Source organism: Microtus ochrogaster, chromosome 6, assembly GCF_000317375.1.
Source record: "Microtus ochrogaster isolate Prairie Vole_2 chromosome 6, MicOch1.0, whole genome shotgun sequence".
In the NCBI taxonomy this organism is placed as follows: domain Eukaryota; kingdom Metazoa; phylum Chordata; class Mammalia; order Rodentia; family Cricetidae; genus Microtus; species Microtus ochrogaster.
This window is the reverse complement of record NC_022013.1, coordinates 30,326,691-30,344,894: the sequence shown is the minus strand read 5'-3', so window position 1 is coordinate 30,344,894 and position 18,204 is coordinate 30,326,691. Positions and strand designations below refer to the sequence as shown.

Here is an 18,204-nt window from a genome sequence, read left to right as displayed (position 1 = left end):
GCACCGGGGTCATGGTCCACTCTAAAACTGCACCAGGGTCATGGTCCACTCTAAAACTGCACCAGGGTCATGGTCCACTCTAAAACTGCACCGGGCATTATCCACTCCTGTATTCTCCCTTCTCCTTTTCAATCCTGTTCTCAATTAACACATGAATGAAAAATATACTCTCTCCCAGTTTCTCTTTTTTAGTTACTGTTTTTAGCCTCTTTTATAACATATTTTCTTATGTAATAAATAAGTAAGTATGTTTAGGGAACTTTTGTCAATATCTAATAAAACATGAGAATAGGAAGGGAGTGATTTTATCCTTGAGTAATATCAAAATCAAGGGTGTGCTTCTTAGAAGTTGCAAGGTTTAAAAGATGTAAAATTCCAATCAGCAGGATTTACCTACAGAGGAGAAAGTACACGCGTGTGAAGGGGAAGCAGTCATACTCATGGCCAACCATTAACCCTATATCCGTCTGTTACTTATTTACTTTTTCAGCAATTTATTGATTTTTATTGAGCTCCACATTTTTCTTTGCTCCCCTCCCTGCCTCTCCCTTCCCCTTCATCCCTTCCCCAAGGTCCCCATGCTCCCAATTTACTCAGGAGATCTTGTCTTTTTCTACTTTCCATGTAGATTAGATCTATGTAAGTCTCTCTTAGTGTCCTCATTGTTGCTTAAGTTCTCCGCTATTGTGATTTGTAGACTGGTTTTTTTTTTTGGTTTTGTTTAAAAACCACTTATGAGTGAGTACAAGTAACAAGTGTCTTTCTGTGTCTGGGTTACCCCACTCAAAATGATGTTTTCTAACTCCATCCATTTTCCTACAAAATTCAAGATGTCATTATGTTTTTCTGCCATGTAGTACATTTATACAATGGAGTACTACACATCTGTTATTTCTTTAATAAAACACACCTCACACATGTGTGGTCAATTAAAGTGCAAGATTGTGGAGCTAACTCTACAAGAGCCTAGTAATAATGTACTTTAAGTGATGTTTCTGTTCTGAATTATTAAATTGGTCTAAATTCTCCAGAAAACATCTACATACTCAAAAATTCACACAGTAGATTTAATATCTATGTGTCTCTAAATTTTGCAAACATCTGGCCTTGCACAGAGATTGAACAGATGAAAAGAGCACCATAGGGATAAATATTAGAAGAAACACACATACCAACACACTCAGGTGGCAGCGTCCACTGGCCACGACTACAAGTTATTGTACTTGATCCCCGGAGATAGTAGCCCCGTTCACACCTGTATGTCACTTTATCTCCACTGAAGTAAATCTCGGAGTGTGTTTGTGCAGCGCCATGTTCAATGGAGGGTGGTTGCTCACAGGCTACCTTCTCTTTCTCTTCTGTGGAGGTACAATGAAAGGAAGAGACCACTGAGCTACATAAGCATTTTAAGAGACCCTGGATCAGGATTTTACCAAGTCAGGAGAGTAGCGCAGGGAAAGCTGGGAATAAGAGCAAGTGACAGTGAAACATATGCATGAGAACGTCCCAATAAAATCCATTATTAAACACACAAATTAAAATATTAATACAAACTAACTTTAAAAAAACGTTACCAACCAATGCATTTGGGAGGTTCTGTCCACTTTCCATTTTCACAGAGTAGTTCTCCTGAACCCTGAATCACAAAATTAAGTTCACATTCTATGCGCACTCTTTCCCCATGGCGGTAAGTTGTTGAATGTGGTTGAATTTTGGAATGTAGAGGCACGGGTGGAGGAGGACATCGATTTCTTCTTCCTTATGTAAAAATATTAGCCTATTTAGTCATGAGATTACAAAAAATTATAAAGATTTATTGGTAATCTTTATGGTGAAAAGAACCATAGAAAAGATGGTAGATAGGCTGCAGGAAAACCCTTTTCTGACTGCTCTCTGACACCGCATTCCTCTCCATGAGTGGGACCTGTCAATTGTCTCTTAAAGAAAGATGGTGAATTAGTATGTGGTTATGTTGCATGGCCAACATAAATTCACTATGCCGTTCTTCCTGAAAGACCCTCTCCCTACTGACTTTAATGAACCATCCTGCTGCACTATCAGAGTCCAAAGAAAGGAAGCCAGAAGGTAAGGGATAGAGGGCTACTTCAGCCAACGGTCAGCAAGACTGGCTCACCAGCCTGTAAAGCACAAAACTGACCAACACTCACCTTGAATTTCAACTACTACTGTCAAGCCAAACCTTCAGGTTGGCACAATTACAGCTCATGAGCCAGTAAAGCCATGCCATTTCCATATCCAACTTCCTCTTCTATTGTCAAGTACCCTTCCAGAAACCTTTACAAGGACACCTGTCATTGTATTTAGGGACCAATAAATAACTTCAGATAATATCCACACCTCAAGATCTTTAGTTAACCACTGACTTCTTTGCCACGTAAGTTTACTGTGCTGGTTCTGTGATTAGGATGAGGATATCTATGGTTGGGAAGTATATAGCTCAATATATTATTCTTCTACACACAATAACAATTATTTATAAAACTACAGACATGGTGCCATGTTAATTTGGATTGGGGTGCAGAACAGGCAATGAATCTGTCATCCATTTTTTGAGACAATATGCTACAGACAACTTGCTAACAACTCCCATACTGTTATACGAAGGCTGTTGGGCTCAACTAGAAAGTTGCTAAAACTTCAAAGCAATTGCTCACTGCACTGCAGAGTTATGATAGGTACAGGCACTGCCATCCATGTCCTGTCCAGACACCCCTTTCCTTCACTGCTGGCATCTAGTTCAATCACACTTTTCTGTTTTATTCCCAGGTAGGTCATGGACCTGCCTGTCAACAATAACATTATTCCCTATAATACAGCAGAAATGATGTCCATCGTATGCTTTGCCTCTCATACCTCACCAAATCCTCAGATTTCTATGTCTTTTTCAGAGCCAGTTCAAATATTATCTGTCATTTCTACAAATACAGACCTGAGGATTCTCTCACAGAGTACTAATCAAAATCTTGAATGCTTACTCAAACACTTGGACTTTAGTTTCTTCTGCCACATGAGGCCCCTCTATGGCTATGAATTGGTATCTTCTGAAGACAATCATAGCACTCCTTTGAACACAATCAGTGATATAAATCAAACCTTAGCTATTACATGTCTGGACTGCTCTAACTAAATGATTGACCTCATTTTCCATTTTCCCTTAAGGTTAGTATTCTTCTGCTCTTCGTGCTTCTTATTTTATTATTTTGGAGATGGACTTTTCACATCAAGAAATATGTGGCCAATTAAGATAGTGTCTCCACCAACTACAGATTGAACAAGTATGCCAGAGGCTTTAAAATATTAAACATAGGGCTGGGGATATAGTGATACTGATAAAGCTGCTTGCCTTATAAATGGGGGGGGGGTGGGCAGGAAGGGTCCTATGTACTATTCCTAGCATATGTGTAAAAGTTAGGCACAGTGACAGGTGCCTGTCATCCATTACTCGGGAGGCAGAGATGGAGGCAACCTAATGCTCATTACCTAAGCACACCAACCAATTCAATAAGGGCAGGTGCAATGAGAGGACTGTCTTCAAAAACTAAGGAGGAGAGGGGCCAAAGGAGACACCTGGCGTAAACTGCTAGCTTCCACGTGCACACAAGCACACATGCACCCATACAGACATATGCACACACCACACATACACAACAGATAATACTTACTACACAAATACATACAAAGCTTAGTTTTTTAGAGAGAATAATTCATTGACTTGCTATGAAATGATTATTCTAAAAATTGTTCTGTAACTAGAATTAGATATGATCATTCAGAGATCATAGAAATTAAAGCTATTTTTTAAGCATGAAATTTTTAAAAATTACCTTCACATATGGGAGATTCTGGATACCAGCCAAAGTTATAGCACTGAATTAAATCAGATCCACTTAAATAATAATTTTCATGACAGAAAAATTGAACTACATCTCCTTCTTCATAGGTTTGCTTTACAGGATGAAAATAGCCATTTTCTATTAATCTCAAAGAAGAGCACATTAATTCTAAAAAAATGAAAGAATAGATTAAAAATAACAAAACATGTTTATTTTTCATAATAGAATTTTACTACTATTTACAATCCATATTAAAACACTAGCTATATTCTGTTCTATAAGCTTATTAACATATTTTATCTTGTTAAATATCCCCAGGTTTAAATGAATTGAATTACAATAGCTAAAGCGAGGTTTTCCTGTTTGAGAACTTGAAGTGAACAAGTCTACTATTAACTAAATTACAGCAGAAAACAAAGCTAAAATGCATGGAATGTTACTGGCAGGACAACTTATATGAGATGAGCCTCTGCAGCCAAGAAGTTATTACCGAGGTGAGAACCTACTGTTGCACTGTGGTGTGAAGGACCACCCGTGTGCGTGGCACTCTGCTTCCTCAGCCTGCTTCCCCGTAGTGGTGTAGTACCCAGCAGCACAGGAGTACTGCACTTTGTCCTTCACTTTGAATATTCTCTGCATCGTGGAATAATTCCCATGATACAACTCAGGGGCCAAGCACGTCTCTGAAATGTTAAACATTTATCTTGTGATCTTTGATAAACTCCATCAATGCCCTAGAATATTAAAAAGTCCCAAATGGCATCACATTGAAAAGTCATAATATGTGGCAAAGCCAACTGTTGCAAAATTGAAAACATCACTTTGCCATTGCTTCTGTGATTCTCTTCTCATATTTGTGTAAACCATCTCATCAGTCTCCTACTCTGAAATATCGATCCATTGTACTTGACCAAGGGCCTCATTTTAGATGAAGTCTTGAGAAGAAATATTTTGATTAAATGTTTTCTGTGGATTTGCATAATTTAAACAACTTATGCTTTCAAATTATCTAGAATTAAAAATATTTGCATTGAATTATACAGAAAACCTAGTAGGGTTCTTTCACGTTGAGCATCTCAGCTCTATCTTATTAGTCCAAAGTAAGATCTGATTAGACAGGAGACTTGCTACAGTTGAGAACACGTGGATTAAGAAAACACCAAGTATGTGAGAAAAGCAAAATACTGTCACCTTGTCACATAGAAGAGACATAGTGGAAAATCAATTGTACAGATTAAACTGTCTCCTAAGTGAAGCATAACCTCATAGGATCTTATACTTACTTCAGGAAATAACATTATTGTGTGCTCACCTTGCTCCTTCCTGCAGGACGGTGGAGAAGACCATCCTTCAGGAAGACACTGAACCACCTCCTCATTCTTTCCTCCAGTGGTTTTATATCCTGAAGTGCAACCATAGCGCATGGACTCTTGAATTTTGTATAGAACTTTCCCATCGGAGACATAACCATTCCTTAGGACAGGCTTCAGGCATTTTTCTGTGTTGTAAAAGTAAGGGTGCTTTAGTGTCATGAAGAAATTACAATGGCAATTTGCCTAATAGAAAAATTTAGATTATGCTTTTCTAAATTGAAAAATAACACAAATATATAATGTTACTCTTAGTTGGAATTTTGAGGAGTAAAATAGTTTTCACTTCATAGTTCCCTGATATAGTTTAATTTTGGAAATATCTTATGTGCCCTGCATAAAATTCCTTTGGAAATGTATTCAGTTTGACATTAGCTGCTGTGGGATAATGCTCTTGTACACCATAAGACTTTGTCACTTGTATTTATCTGATAAAATGCTGATTGACCATTAGCCAGGGAGGAAGTATAGGCCGGGTAATTAGAGTAGGAACATTTTGTGGTGAGGAAAAGAGAGACACAGGAACAAGCAAGGCACAGAGCAAGCAAGGTAAGAATGCCTCACTGATAAAAGGTATCAAGGAACGTGGCTAACAAAGACAAGACTTATGGATTAATTTAAGTTGTGAGAGCTATTTAATGAGTATGAGCAAATAGGTCAAACAGTTTATTCTTAATATAAACCTCTGTGTATTTCTTTGGGACTGAATGGCTGTGGACAGAAACTTTCATGTACAATTAACTGTTTTTGTTTTTACAAATTTCAATTTTTATAGCCACTCCTAGTTGTACCACATCTTCTTTTAGAAAATGCACCAATAACTTTTCACTAATTGTCAGTAATCATAAGTAAACTTAATCTCTTCCTGATCTATTTGATGTTTTATAAAATAAAAAATACTTAATGGACAATTAAATAGCTCTAAAATATCTTTCTATAATTCATTCATGCTTTCAGAAAATATTTCTGGATCACCTCACTGCACAGAATCCAGGAGTCAGTGTATGTAAACTGACTAAGTCATGCATATGATCACGAAAACCTTTGAGTCTACAATCAAGTCCTTTGTAAATACGTGCAACAGTAAGGTACAACACGGTAAAAATTACCACCACAATTGCTATCATTTTTATGTCATATTATTGGACATTTATGACAAAATAATCTAGAAGGGTTAGGAAACTTGTTCAAGGTTAATATTAGCAAAAGCACTTTTAGTACTAGCTGTGTGGCAAACACTCTACATGAAACTTTCTACTGAATCAGTATTAACTCAATTTTTTGCATAAAAACCAGGCTGAGAATTTTCAAATCACTTTCATAGGGGTGGTGCTAAAATCACATGCAGTCAGTTGACTGTAGAGATTCTCTTTTGACCATTATGTTGTCATACCAATATCTGCAAAGTTCTATTTCTTAAGAGAGCAACTTCAAAGTTATGTGACTTCCCTCTATGATGTTATAGTGAAATTTATGTTATAGATCTATGTTCTATGTTAATAGAAAAATGTTAAATTAAATTTTGGTCTGTCCTGAAGTCACAGAATGACTATCTTATGTAGTTCTGTTTAGAAGGTTTATCAACCACAGCTACTACCATGCCAAAACTCCTCTTCTGAATGGAAAAGACATAATGTTAATTCCTTTACTTTGGAAGACAGGAATTCAGGGGACTCTTGACTTACGACATTTTACCTAAGCCCAGGGAAGCCAGGGATAAAGGGGCACATCATGCCGTGAAGCAATGCAATGAGCCCTTTATGATACTACTCCCAAATCTGAAGTCGCTATGCAGAAAATTGCAGCTTTCACTGGATAGGAAAAGAAAAGTGGGCATGCAGATGAATGATAAGTATTCGTATGCAAAAGCACTAGAATGACTCGTCCCTTATGAAACCCAGTCTTATATCTTATTCTGATTTCCTGTTAAATATTATGGATATGATAAGCTCTCCTTACTTAAAGTAGGCCAAATATACCTGTCATTTCCAGCACGAAAAGTAACAGTTTTAGATAATTCTTCAGAAGTGTTATTAAAAAAACAATTGAAGTGACTTATTGATATAAACGCATCATTTACAGAATTTCATATGTGGTATTTTATAATGGTAATTTTATTATTATATATACAAAGCTTAATCACCATTCACATTTAATATAGATAAGCATTCTCTTCCCAGGAGCTAGTTTCTAAGCATTGTGCTGACAGCATGCACTGACTTACTGAAGCACCTTGGCTTTGGAGACCAGCCTTCTGATGTACACCTGACTTTCTCTTCTTGCTTCCCACTTTCGGTTGCATAGCCAGCCAGACAAAAGAATGATAGTGTTTTGTTTATACTCATTGGAAAGTAAAAGCTTTTAAATGTATAATAATATTGGGCAATCCTTCCATTTTCCACAGCAGGAAGATCACACTGCTTCTCTGAAATGAGGAAAACTCAAGCTGAAAATGGAAAAACATGTAAACCCATGAAACCTATGATCAAACAACATCCCTATTTTTTTTACAGATTCTTCACTTTGCACCTATTTTCATAACCTAAGTTTAGAAGTGATACTGTGATGATCTAAATATCTAATGTCACGCCCTCCCCTCTATATCTGTTGGCAATTCTGAATAGTTGTGTCACTCAGAATAACTAACAGGAGATTTCATCCTGGAAACCTGTTCTGGCTTTGTAGAACAACACTCTCATAGACACATCATGACATCCCATATGCAATATGCAATTTTAACCTTTCTGAATGTTACATTAGTAGAAGTAAAACTAAAAATAAAAGCTTGGTTTGTTTTAGTCATAGTTTTTATTTAATCTGAGGTATTAAAATATTTTCTATTCTTTGTTCTTACTTTCAGTCCAGCAGGCATTTCACTCACAGAACAGCTCTCCTTGGTTCAGCTGTTTCCATGCTCAGTAAAATTGACACTTTACAGGCAGGAAGTCGATTTCAAAGGTCCCCTGGAGATGTCAAGACCCACAGATGCTCCAATCTCTTAATTAAGAAATTAAAATTTGCATATACTCTACACACCTCCATCCATATACTTTCAATGATGTCCAGATGCTTAGACTATTTAGTACATTGCCTGCCCATCATTTTATGAATGTAAATTCAAATTCAATTTTTTGTTTTTGAGACCTTCCTGCAACTTTCTCCCAACTAATTTCTATCTGAAGATTTCTATCTGAATGAACCAACAAATGGGGACCCAGAGATGCAGGCTGCCAAGCTGTGTGACTAGCGTCTGCTACATCAGAACAAATGAGGTCGCTGAGATACAAAAACTCACACAACTGTGAAATAAGTGGCCTTTCTTTTAGAAAAGGAGCATACAGTAAATTAAAGCTTTGAAAACCAGAATGTCTAAGTGGCCAGGGGGCAAACATTTAGCTTGATTTGTGATTGGAATATTCACATCAGACCACCATTACATTACTGCAATACCACTAAAATGACTGAAAGGAACAGGCCAATTCTCACAGTGACTGGAGACACAGGACCTCTGGCACACAAGAAAGCACACTGGAGATATTTAGGAAAGCAAAACCCATATGAGACACTTCATAGAAAGGCACAGAGTGAGTTCACAGAGACAGCACTTTGATGTGATCATTGTTCACAACAGCATCAGACTGCAAAACAGCCTAAGTTCCCTTTAATGGCAGAAAAGATAATGGTGCAGTTTAGACTAGTGGTTCTCAAGCTTCCTAATACTGCAACCCTTCAATATTTACAGTTCCTCATGTTGTAGCTATCCAAACCCAGAAATTTATTTTGTTACTACTTAATAATTATAATTTTGCTAGTGTTAAGAATCATAATGTAAATATGATATGCAGGATATCGGATATGTGACTCTTTGGTTGAGAACCATGGGTTTAGACACCACACAGTGAACTAGATAGAAACCCACAATTTTCATATCATCCTCGAAAGCATAACAGTGAGTGAAAGATCCTAGTTGCATATAAATCATGTGATTTATTAAAGAGGCAAAGGAAGCCATAGTAAAGAAGTCATTAACTCTGTGGTTTGCTGCCTTAGGCAAAAAATGATGGCAGTGCCATCCAGGGCTGAGAAAAACAGGACAAAAATCATAGGCACCATAGTACTACCAGCATCTAATGATACACACACAGTAGAGTCCCCGAGAATTCTAGCATTTTCCATTCCTAAGTACCAGGAGTTTACAATGGAAAGATGCAAAATAGCTGTATTATAGAGAACAGTGATAATCCCAAGGGCCACTGTTATGGACAGAGACAATGGGTAGACTGCCATGGGTTATGCCTCGTGTCCCCTGTTCGAGACATGCTCTTCCAACACCAGCAGAGGTAACAAACATTCCTTGGTGAATGGAAACTCACCAGAAGAGAGTCAGGAAGTCATCATGATAAAAGAGTCAACAGACTACAAAATCAATATTAGATGAAACATGCTTTGTAAATAAGCACAGAACTTCACAACTGCATGGCCAGTATACTAAACACATAAGGAAAGACACTGGCAATACAGACCAGAAAAAAATAGAGTTGCAGAAGAAGAGGCAAGTGGCTCCAATGAACATGAAAATACACAACAGAAAAAAAAAACCTCTCAAATATATAAAATAGCAGAATATTTTTAGGGAAAGAACTGATAAATATAATAAATGTAGACATTTACATTTTCTTCATGACAATATAGTTCCAATATTGTATAATTCCAGGGACATCAACCACATTCTAGGCTTCAGAGGTTCATGAAGAAAACAGAAACTGTGAGATAAATAATGTATTTTATAATATCAAAGTCAGAAATTACTCTGGATAAAATCACTGTCCATGAAAAATACACATAGTTTGACAAGGGATTTGAGAGATCAAAAACCACCAAGAAGTTACATTTAATCATCTACAAAAGGCTCCCGAAAAGTCAGCTATCAAAAGGCACAAAGCAAGGTAATTAGAAAAATATAGGAAATTGCGAAAGTCTTAACATCCAAAAAATTATAGGAATAAACATAAAAACTTACTAAGAAGCAAGGACTAGGAAGAAGCAACACTGAGATAATCTCACTAGACAACAACATTCCCTCATATAGGATAATTTGAAGTATTCATGAAAATGATAAGAGGCAAGAACATCACATTAACTTTTGGGAGATTATAAGCTCTGAAGCAGAGATAATATACTGTTTTACAAAGTGTTCTGCTATTAAGTACCATAGAAGTCCAGCACAAGTAAGAGAGATGAAGTGATTGATCACACAGCCATGCTGATTTCAGAGCTATTCATGGGTGAGTTGGAATTAGAATAACTATATGCCCATCACTAGAACGCAGATAAATAAAACATGAAATTCTACAACAGTTGAAAACAATGTAGAAATAATAGTATCTCATAAAATAAAACATTTAGAAGATAAAAGTCTACAACAAGGTTTCATTATTATGAGGGCAAACTATAGTGATATGTATAGTAAAGCCTTTGTGTCTGGCTTTGAGAGAAATATTTCAGCAAAGCCTTTGCTATGCTTGGGTTAATCAGTAGAGGCTGAAAAAATGTTTTGAGATGGTTTAAACCTTGAAGAAACGTTTCTCTGGAGAATCTGTACTTGGTGATATGTGAGAGTTTGCAGCTTCACCCACTTTGATCCTAAGGCACTTCTGACAAACCTGGAGTTCTGTTGTTTCTTCACATTTATTACAGTATTTTTGGGATGTTAATATTTCTGTGATTTCCTATTTTTTATTTTAATTATCTTGCTTTATGCCTTTTGACAGCTGGATTTTGAGGAGTCTTTCGTAGACTACTAAATGTAACTTAACTGATTACGGCAATCTATAATCATTGGTATTGAGATATACATAGGCTGTCTGCTCTCAAAGGCAGCAAGAGCAAGATGACTTTGGTAGTTGGGACCTTTCCTAGTCCTAATTAACCTTGCATGTGTTTGAATAAAGTAACTGGAGTGAGCTAACCGAGTGTCAGTCTTTCCCAAGAAGGCTGTACCCCTCTATTCCTTTGGAAAATGAAGGCTTAGCAATTTGTTGGTGAACTTCTCTCTCTACTGTGGCACCTATGACCCAACATCAAACAATAGCAAAAGTCATTTTAAAAATACATATTTTACTAAGCCATTTTCATATGTAAGAACATGCCCAAACTCTAAAGTAGGTCCTGGGAAAAATGGAATTTGAGAGAGATCAAGGGTAGAATTAATTCACTCCTTACCCATGGGGTTCTCAACTGGCCTTGTGACTAGCACAGCGATATTGCTCCTGTATGCAAGTAGATTACTTTTTTTACTTGTATGAAATAAGAGTAATAGTTTCACCTGAATAATATTGTTGGTAAGAAATTTGTGTAAACTAGTCAACTAAAACACAGTTATAAATGTTAATTTAGAGAAGCTCTTGCTGGTCACTGACTCATCTGCCTAACCTAACCTTACCATCTTATGACACTGACTACATCACTAGTAATTCTCACTGGTACACTGCCCACCTTTCACTCAAATCTGGTTTACACTCTAGTATTGATATCTCTGGACAATTTGATTTATAACATTGTTGTGACAGAATCACCTCTGTAGCCTTTCTCTTCCCCAGTGCTCCTGTTTCTATAGTCAACTATTTTGCCCTCAAATTAATTACTATTTCTTAGCTCCAGACAATGAACACCATGCATAGAAATATTGCTATTGACTTTGTTCTTCTTCAAATTTCCCAATTAAACTCTCGCTATAAGTGGAAAGAACTAAACTATGCAAGTATTAGTATTATTCATGGATTCTTACCTAAAACTACAATTAAGGCAAACATATGCTTTCCAAACTGCTGTATATTAACCAGAAAACCCTTTAAAGTCATTAGATCCTGCCTCCTATGCCCACAAATCTAGAGAAATAAAGTTTACTTTGATTGTCCAGGTTATACTACTATAAAAAATCACACAAGTTTTGTTCAAAAAAATTATCAAAATTTTAAAACATTATGACATTTATTTAAAGCATGTGTTACAAAATTGGTATGTTGAAGAAAAATATCAGGTTAAAATTCAAGTAATATGACAGACCTTCAGTTTTCTATCTACATTTTAGAGAAAAAGGAATACTAAAGGAATTAACTTTACCTTCTGCATAGACGTCTCCTAAGATGAATAATATAAAAATAAATAGCAAGTATCTCAACCTCATCTTCAGCTGCTTTTCTCATGAAGATTTTTAAAATCCCAGAGCACCCAGGATCTCATCACTGGGTACACAATACTTCTGACAAAACAAGTTAATAATTACAACGTCTGTCTAAGTACCTTTGGAACACGCTAACATTTTGCTTAACACATTCTCAAACAATTCAAACTAATGTACTTGTACTAGCTGACAATATTTTTCATCCTGGGTTCAACAGAAGCATACTAAGCAGCAGAGGCAACAATGATAATAACATAATAATGCATACAGTCTGAATAAAGAGGGGTACATTTTAACTCAGATTCCCAACTGATTCCTAGGGCAAAGTCTACCTGCCCACAGCTGTTTACCAGCTTTGACAGAGCAAAGATGAACTTAGGATCGTGAGGTAATGGAGCCCTGATGTGAAAATGCATTATCTGGACTGCAGTTTCCAAAGACATAAATGATTTTGTCTCAAACTATGACAGGAAGTTATCAGAAACAGTAAGGCACAACATGCAGAGTGATGAGCTCTGTGGGAGTAGGCAGATGGGTACCACTGCAGCATCACTCATGTATGGAAAACTTTTGAATGGCCACTATGGGCATGTCTTGGTGTCCTTGTCTCCACAGCCTAGATGCTCCCCACTAGGCCTCACATCTGAAAACAACTGTGTTGCGAATATTCAGGGTCCTACACAATCATTTGGAAGACATACTGAACGCACAGCAGTGCCCACTATTGTGCTGTTCTTCCATCCTTCTGTCATTAGTGTGGTACACTGATTAGGTTCCTTAGTTAACATATCTGTGTCTTAAGGGCAAAACAGTGATGTCCACTCCATTCAATGCACTTCCTCATTTACTAGCTCCCCGTTTGTGCTCGTGTATTCATCATGGATATTCTTATCAGGCTTTGGTATCCTTTGATGTTGACTTTACAGCAGTTTGGAAACTTTTTTGCTTCCTTCTAGGTGGCCTGGTACAATTTAAGTGAAATTGGTTTAGTTCAGCTAAGAACATTTGGTAGAAACCACTCATGTATCCATCTAGAAAACCTTCCCTTTGGGAAATTTTCTGTTCTCAATTTCTAATTCAGTTTAAGTCTGTTTAAATTGTTCTAATTTTTTTCTGATTCAGTATTGATGGGTATCTACTAAATAAATAAGCATTTATTTAGTTCAGTTCTGAAAGCCTGAAGGCATGTTGCTCGTTATCAGTGTATGACTGTTATATTTAAATTCTATTTGACTACTACAGTCACACTTCCTCCCACTGGTTAGCATTTGCACTCAGTGTCTTTGTTCCCGTCATTGTCAGTCTGTTTGTGTCTTGAATCACTCTGAGTCTCTCCTAGATAACAGACAGAATAGTTGTGGTTTTATAAAATGCATTTCCTCTTTTATTATTTTTAAGATTTTTATGTATGTTTCCCTACCTAGTCCCTATATGTACACCATACACATGCATGCTTTATGTCCACAAAGTCCAGAAGGTCTCTGGAACTCTAGAGATGGCCATGAATGGACCTGGTAAAACAAAGCCAGGTTCTGAGCAATGGCAGGAAATGCTCTTAGCTACTAAGCCATCTTCTCCAGTCCCTACTCTATTGTTTTTTAAATAAAAGATTTTTGCCTATTTACATTTAAAATAATTGAAAGACATAAATTGCTATTGTAATGGATGAAACTAAAAAAAAATCATACTGAGGTTATGGGATGCAGAGTGGACAAACTCCACCTGCTCTCTCATATTAAGTCCTAGCTTTGAATCTGTTGTATGTTGAAATCCAGAAATGGGCCACTGTGGAAATGGAGGGGGTTCCTGAGGCCAGGGGAGGTAAAATGAAAGCAGAGAGAGGCAGTACAGGGGGCCAGAGAGCTTCAAGCATAGAGATGTTTGCAGGGTGTGGAAATGAGGTATTGGTAGACTTAGCCAAATGAAGGGCACACAAAAGTTAGAAGTCTATGGTGATCCAACTCAAGGAATACTCAAAGCAAATAGTAGGACACAAGTCACATGAAAGGAAAAGGAGAAAATACTAGAAGGTTTAAGTGGAGATCAGGAGGTTGGAGATAGATGGTACACAGTGGATTAGTTACAACTTAAAGGGTACATGGTGACACCTCATTGAAATCCATTAGTTTGTAGGCTAATTGTGTTTGTGTGTTAATGGAGTACCTGTGTGGGTACACAATACGGCTCTCTAGGACATGGGTCATTAAATGAAATCTGAGTTATTGGTCACTGAAATCTAAGGTACCCTCAAACATAGGTTATTGCCAGGCCTTGGTGGCCTACCATAATTAAATGATAAGACTCTAATAACAAAATTGCCATTACAAAATAGCATATATGAGATTCTGTAAAGAATGCTTTTATATCAATAAGTCATTTCATCTGTTTTATTAGTACTTGTGAAGAAATGTCTAAAAATGTTATTTTTCATGCTGCAAATGACAGGTACATTTGGGCTAGTTTAAGTAAGGAGAACTTATCATATTCATTTTCTTTTGCCTATCCAGCGAAAGCTGCAGTTTTCTGCATAGTAACTTCAGATTTGTGGGTAGTATCATAATGGGCTCGCTGCATTGCTCGCTGCATCACAGCATGGTGTGTTCCTTTATCCCCAGCTTCCCTGGGCTTAGGTAAAATGTCTCAAGTAGAGCGTCCCCTGAATTCCTGTCTTCCAGGCTTCCATTCCTTTCCATTCGGAAGAGGAATTCTGGCATGGTAGTAGCTGTGGTTGATATACCTAGTAAACAGAGCTACATAAGATAGTCATTCTGTGACTTCAGGACAGACCATAAGACATATGTATGAGCAAGGCTGCCAAAGGATTCTGGTTGTAACAGAACATAACATGTTCCAACACAGAGGAGGTTTAATAAGATTTATAGTTATACAGCAAAAGAAAATCATAAATGAAAGCATTTGCACAGTACATTGGTGGGACTATAGGGAGTTAGTTTACAGCAAAACTCAGTTGTGAACACAAGATGTTTTTGATGGAGTTTTAGCTTCTAGGTTGCTAGAAGCTAGTGGTTTGCTATGAAGACATCCCAAAGCTTTACCCTAGAGGGAATAGGTTGTTAGAATACATGTAGGGGTGGGGCATGAATGGTATAAATGGTTTAGAGGTAGTTAAATGTAGTAATATGAGCACAGGGCCCTTTGCTCTGTCCTGCCCAGGGCTAGCTTATATCTGAAATAACCACACAAAGATCTGTATTAATTAAATTGCTGCCTGGCCCATTAGCTCTAGCCTTTTATTGGCTAACTCTCACATCTTGATTTAACCCATTTTTTATAATCTGTATGTCACCACAGGCCGTGGCTTACTGGGAAAGATTCGCACATCTGACCTGGCAGCTTCACAGCGGGCGGCTCTCTGCCTGCCTTCTTCCTCCCAGAATTCTGTTCTGTCTACTCCACCCACCTAAGGGCTGCCCTATCAAAAGGCCCAGGCAGTTTTCTTTATTCAACCAATAAAAGCAACACATAGAAAGATGCAAATGAGAGCACCTTCCAGATTGTAATAGTTAATCTCAATTGTCAATTTGGTAAGACCTAGAATTACCTGAGAAACATACCTCTGGGCATTCCTATTAGGTATTGTTAATTGCAGCAACTGAGAAGACCTACCCACTGCAGATAGCACCATTTGCTAGGCTGAGATCTTAGACTACATAAAAAGGAGAATAAGCACAAACATTTATCACTGATCTCTGTTTCTTGACAGTGGATAAAACATGACCAACTGCATCCATTCCTGCTGTGGCAGCTTCCACACCATGAAAGATTAGAGTCTTGATCTGCAAGCCAAAATAAAGTCTCTTGTTTAAGTTACTTTTTGTGGGATATTTTTATATCAGCAACAATGTGGTGGTTTGAACAGGAATGGTCCCAACAGGTTCAGAGTTGAATGTTCAACCAGGGAGTGGCACTATTTGAAAGGATTAGGTCCTAATCAGTGGTTCTCAACCTGTGGATCATGACCTCTTCAGGATCTCATATTAGATATCCTACATATCTGATATTTACATTAAAATTAATAACAATGGCAAAATTAATCATGAAGTAAGAACAAAATAATTGTACAGTTCAGGGTCACCACAACATGAGGAACTTTAAAGAGCGGCAGCAATAGGAAGTTGAGAACCACTGGAAAAGGAGTAGCCTTCTTGGAAGAAATGTGTCACTGGGGGTGGGCAATGGAGTTTCAAAAGTCCATGTCAACCGCAGAGTCTCTCTGCCTGTGGATCAGGATGTAGAGCTCTCAGTTACTTCTTTAGCGCTATGTCTACCTGCATGCTACCATGCTCCCATACACTGTGATAATGTACTAACCTCTGAAACCGAAAGAAGCACCAATTAAATGTTTTCCCTTATAAGAAGTTGCAGGCGTCATAATATTTTCCCACAGCAACAGAAAACTGAAGAAGGGAAATAGGAAACTGAAGATATATAGTCTCCTGGGGTTGGTTACTTTATATTCCTCTCTCAGATAAGATTGTATCCACATCTTCAATTTCCACTATTTGCTTTAAAATGTGCCTCAAATTATATATAAATAAAGATTTTCCTTTATGGATAAGATTACATTCAAAGAAATACTTTAAGTTGACAGACACAAATATTGTAATCACCTTATGACAAAGTAGGCTCTCATATGCATAGAGCCACTGCCACCTAGTCAGCTCTGAAAACACGCATACAGGTGACATAATAGGGACTTAACGTGCTGCATTTAGAATATACATATATATAGAAATACATATATACACGCATAATGATTCGTGAAAAACTATGAATTTGAAGAAGATCAGGAAGCTGGATATGGAAGGGTTTGAAGGAAGAAAATGGAAGGAAAAAATGTAATGAAGTTATAAACTCAATATTTAAAAAAAAGTAAAAATGAAAAATTTAATAAACAATTCAATAACTAATATATATTTTTATTTTATACAAAGTCATATTTAAAAGTTTACACTGAAAGTAAAAGCTGCTCCATGTATCCATGATTGGCATGACTTTTTTTTATAGTCCTACACTGAAAAACGTTTCCATTTACTAATAAGGAATGCCAAGGGTATCCATCACCAGTTGAATAGCTTGCAATGAATCTGTGATTTCTTCCATATTATCACGCTTCAAAACCCTCTGTGAATTAACTCTGTTTAAGAAAAAAAAAAAAACAGCATTAATGAAGTTTCTGTTAAAAAAGAGTTACCTTCAAGATGGAGAGCTTCTCATTATAGCTTACTACTCTCTATATGCTGTTTCTGAAAACTGATCCTGGCCTCTCTGTGGCTTATGCTATTTGTCTCCACCAATGCCTTTTTTGTTCATCTACCAAACTCCCAAGGTGATATTCTTGTTGAAACTGGCTAAGTCTTTTCTCAGTTTTTGCTACTGTTCTTCGTAGCATCCACATTCATAAATGATCAGTATTATGCACCCTGTCACCCCTTGTACACTTTCTCACAGGCACAGACGAGATTTTGTCTGCAGAGAAACTGCATGGCCACTGAACCTTAGTCTCAATTTAGACGTCCATTCTGCAAGCCCCGCCTCTGATTTCCAGCATGCCACATGTCTTATTGAAGCCTGTAAACAAAGTTTTCCACCTCACCAGGTCTCCAATTCAACCTTCAGCATACACTACAGTTAATAAGGATATCAGCATAGGTATGTCAATAATCTTCTGTGAAAATGCTATCACCTTTTTTCCTCCCCTATAACATGAATCTGGAAAATCCAACCATGTTCCAAAACTGTATAAAAGTGTCTGCTTTCCATTCCTACGCAGATG

At 37.2% G+C, this 18,204-nt stretch overlaps 2 protein-coding genes across 6 annotated transcripts in view; both read right to left on the bottom strand.

Annotated features, from left to right (window-relative positions):
- Positions 1-14,773, bottom strand: part of LOC101999580 (coagulation factor XIII B chain) — a 27,809-nt gene extending 13,036 nt beyond the window's left edge. Inside the window, exons 1-7 of one of the 5 annotated variants that reach the window (XM_013346784.2) lie at positions 12,347-14,771; positions 7,445-7,649; positions 5,167-5,352; positions 4,361-4,537; positions 3,846-4,022; positions 1,579-1,758; positions 1,173-1,358 (exon numbers count right to left, since the gene is read on the bottom strand). In XM_013346784.2, the coding sequence (XP_013202238.1) occupies positions 1,173-1,358; positions 1,579-1,758; positions 3,846-4,022; positions 4,361-4,537; positions 5,167-5,352; positions 7,445-7,526 (988 nt within the window). In that variant the 5' untranslated portion in view covers positions 7,527-7,649; positions 12,347-14,771. Of the gene's footprint in view, positions 1-1,172; positions 1,359-1,578; positions 1,759-3,845; positions 4,023-4,360; positions 4,538-5,166; positions 5,353-7,444; positions 7,671-12,346 lie in introns of all 5 variants that reach the window. The other 4 variants (XM_005348453.3, XM_013346785.2, XM_013346782.2 and 1 more) reach the window with 4 other exon arrangements.
- A 2,558-nt stretch (positions 14,774-17,331) lies between these two features.
- Aspm (abnormal spindle microtubule assembly) overlaps positions 17,332-18,204 on the bottom strand; it is a 49,377-nt gene continuing 48,504 nt past the window's right edge. The window contains exon 27 of the mRNA XM_013346781.2: positions 17,332-17,565. Coding sequence (XP_013202235.1) covers positions 17,463-17,565 — 103 coding nt within the window. The 3' untranslated portion in view covers positions 17,332-17,462. The remainder of the gene's footprint in view (positions 17,566-18,204) is intronic.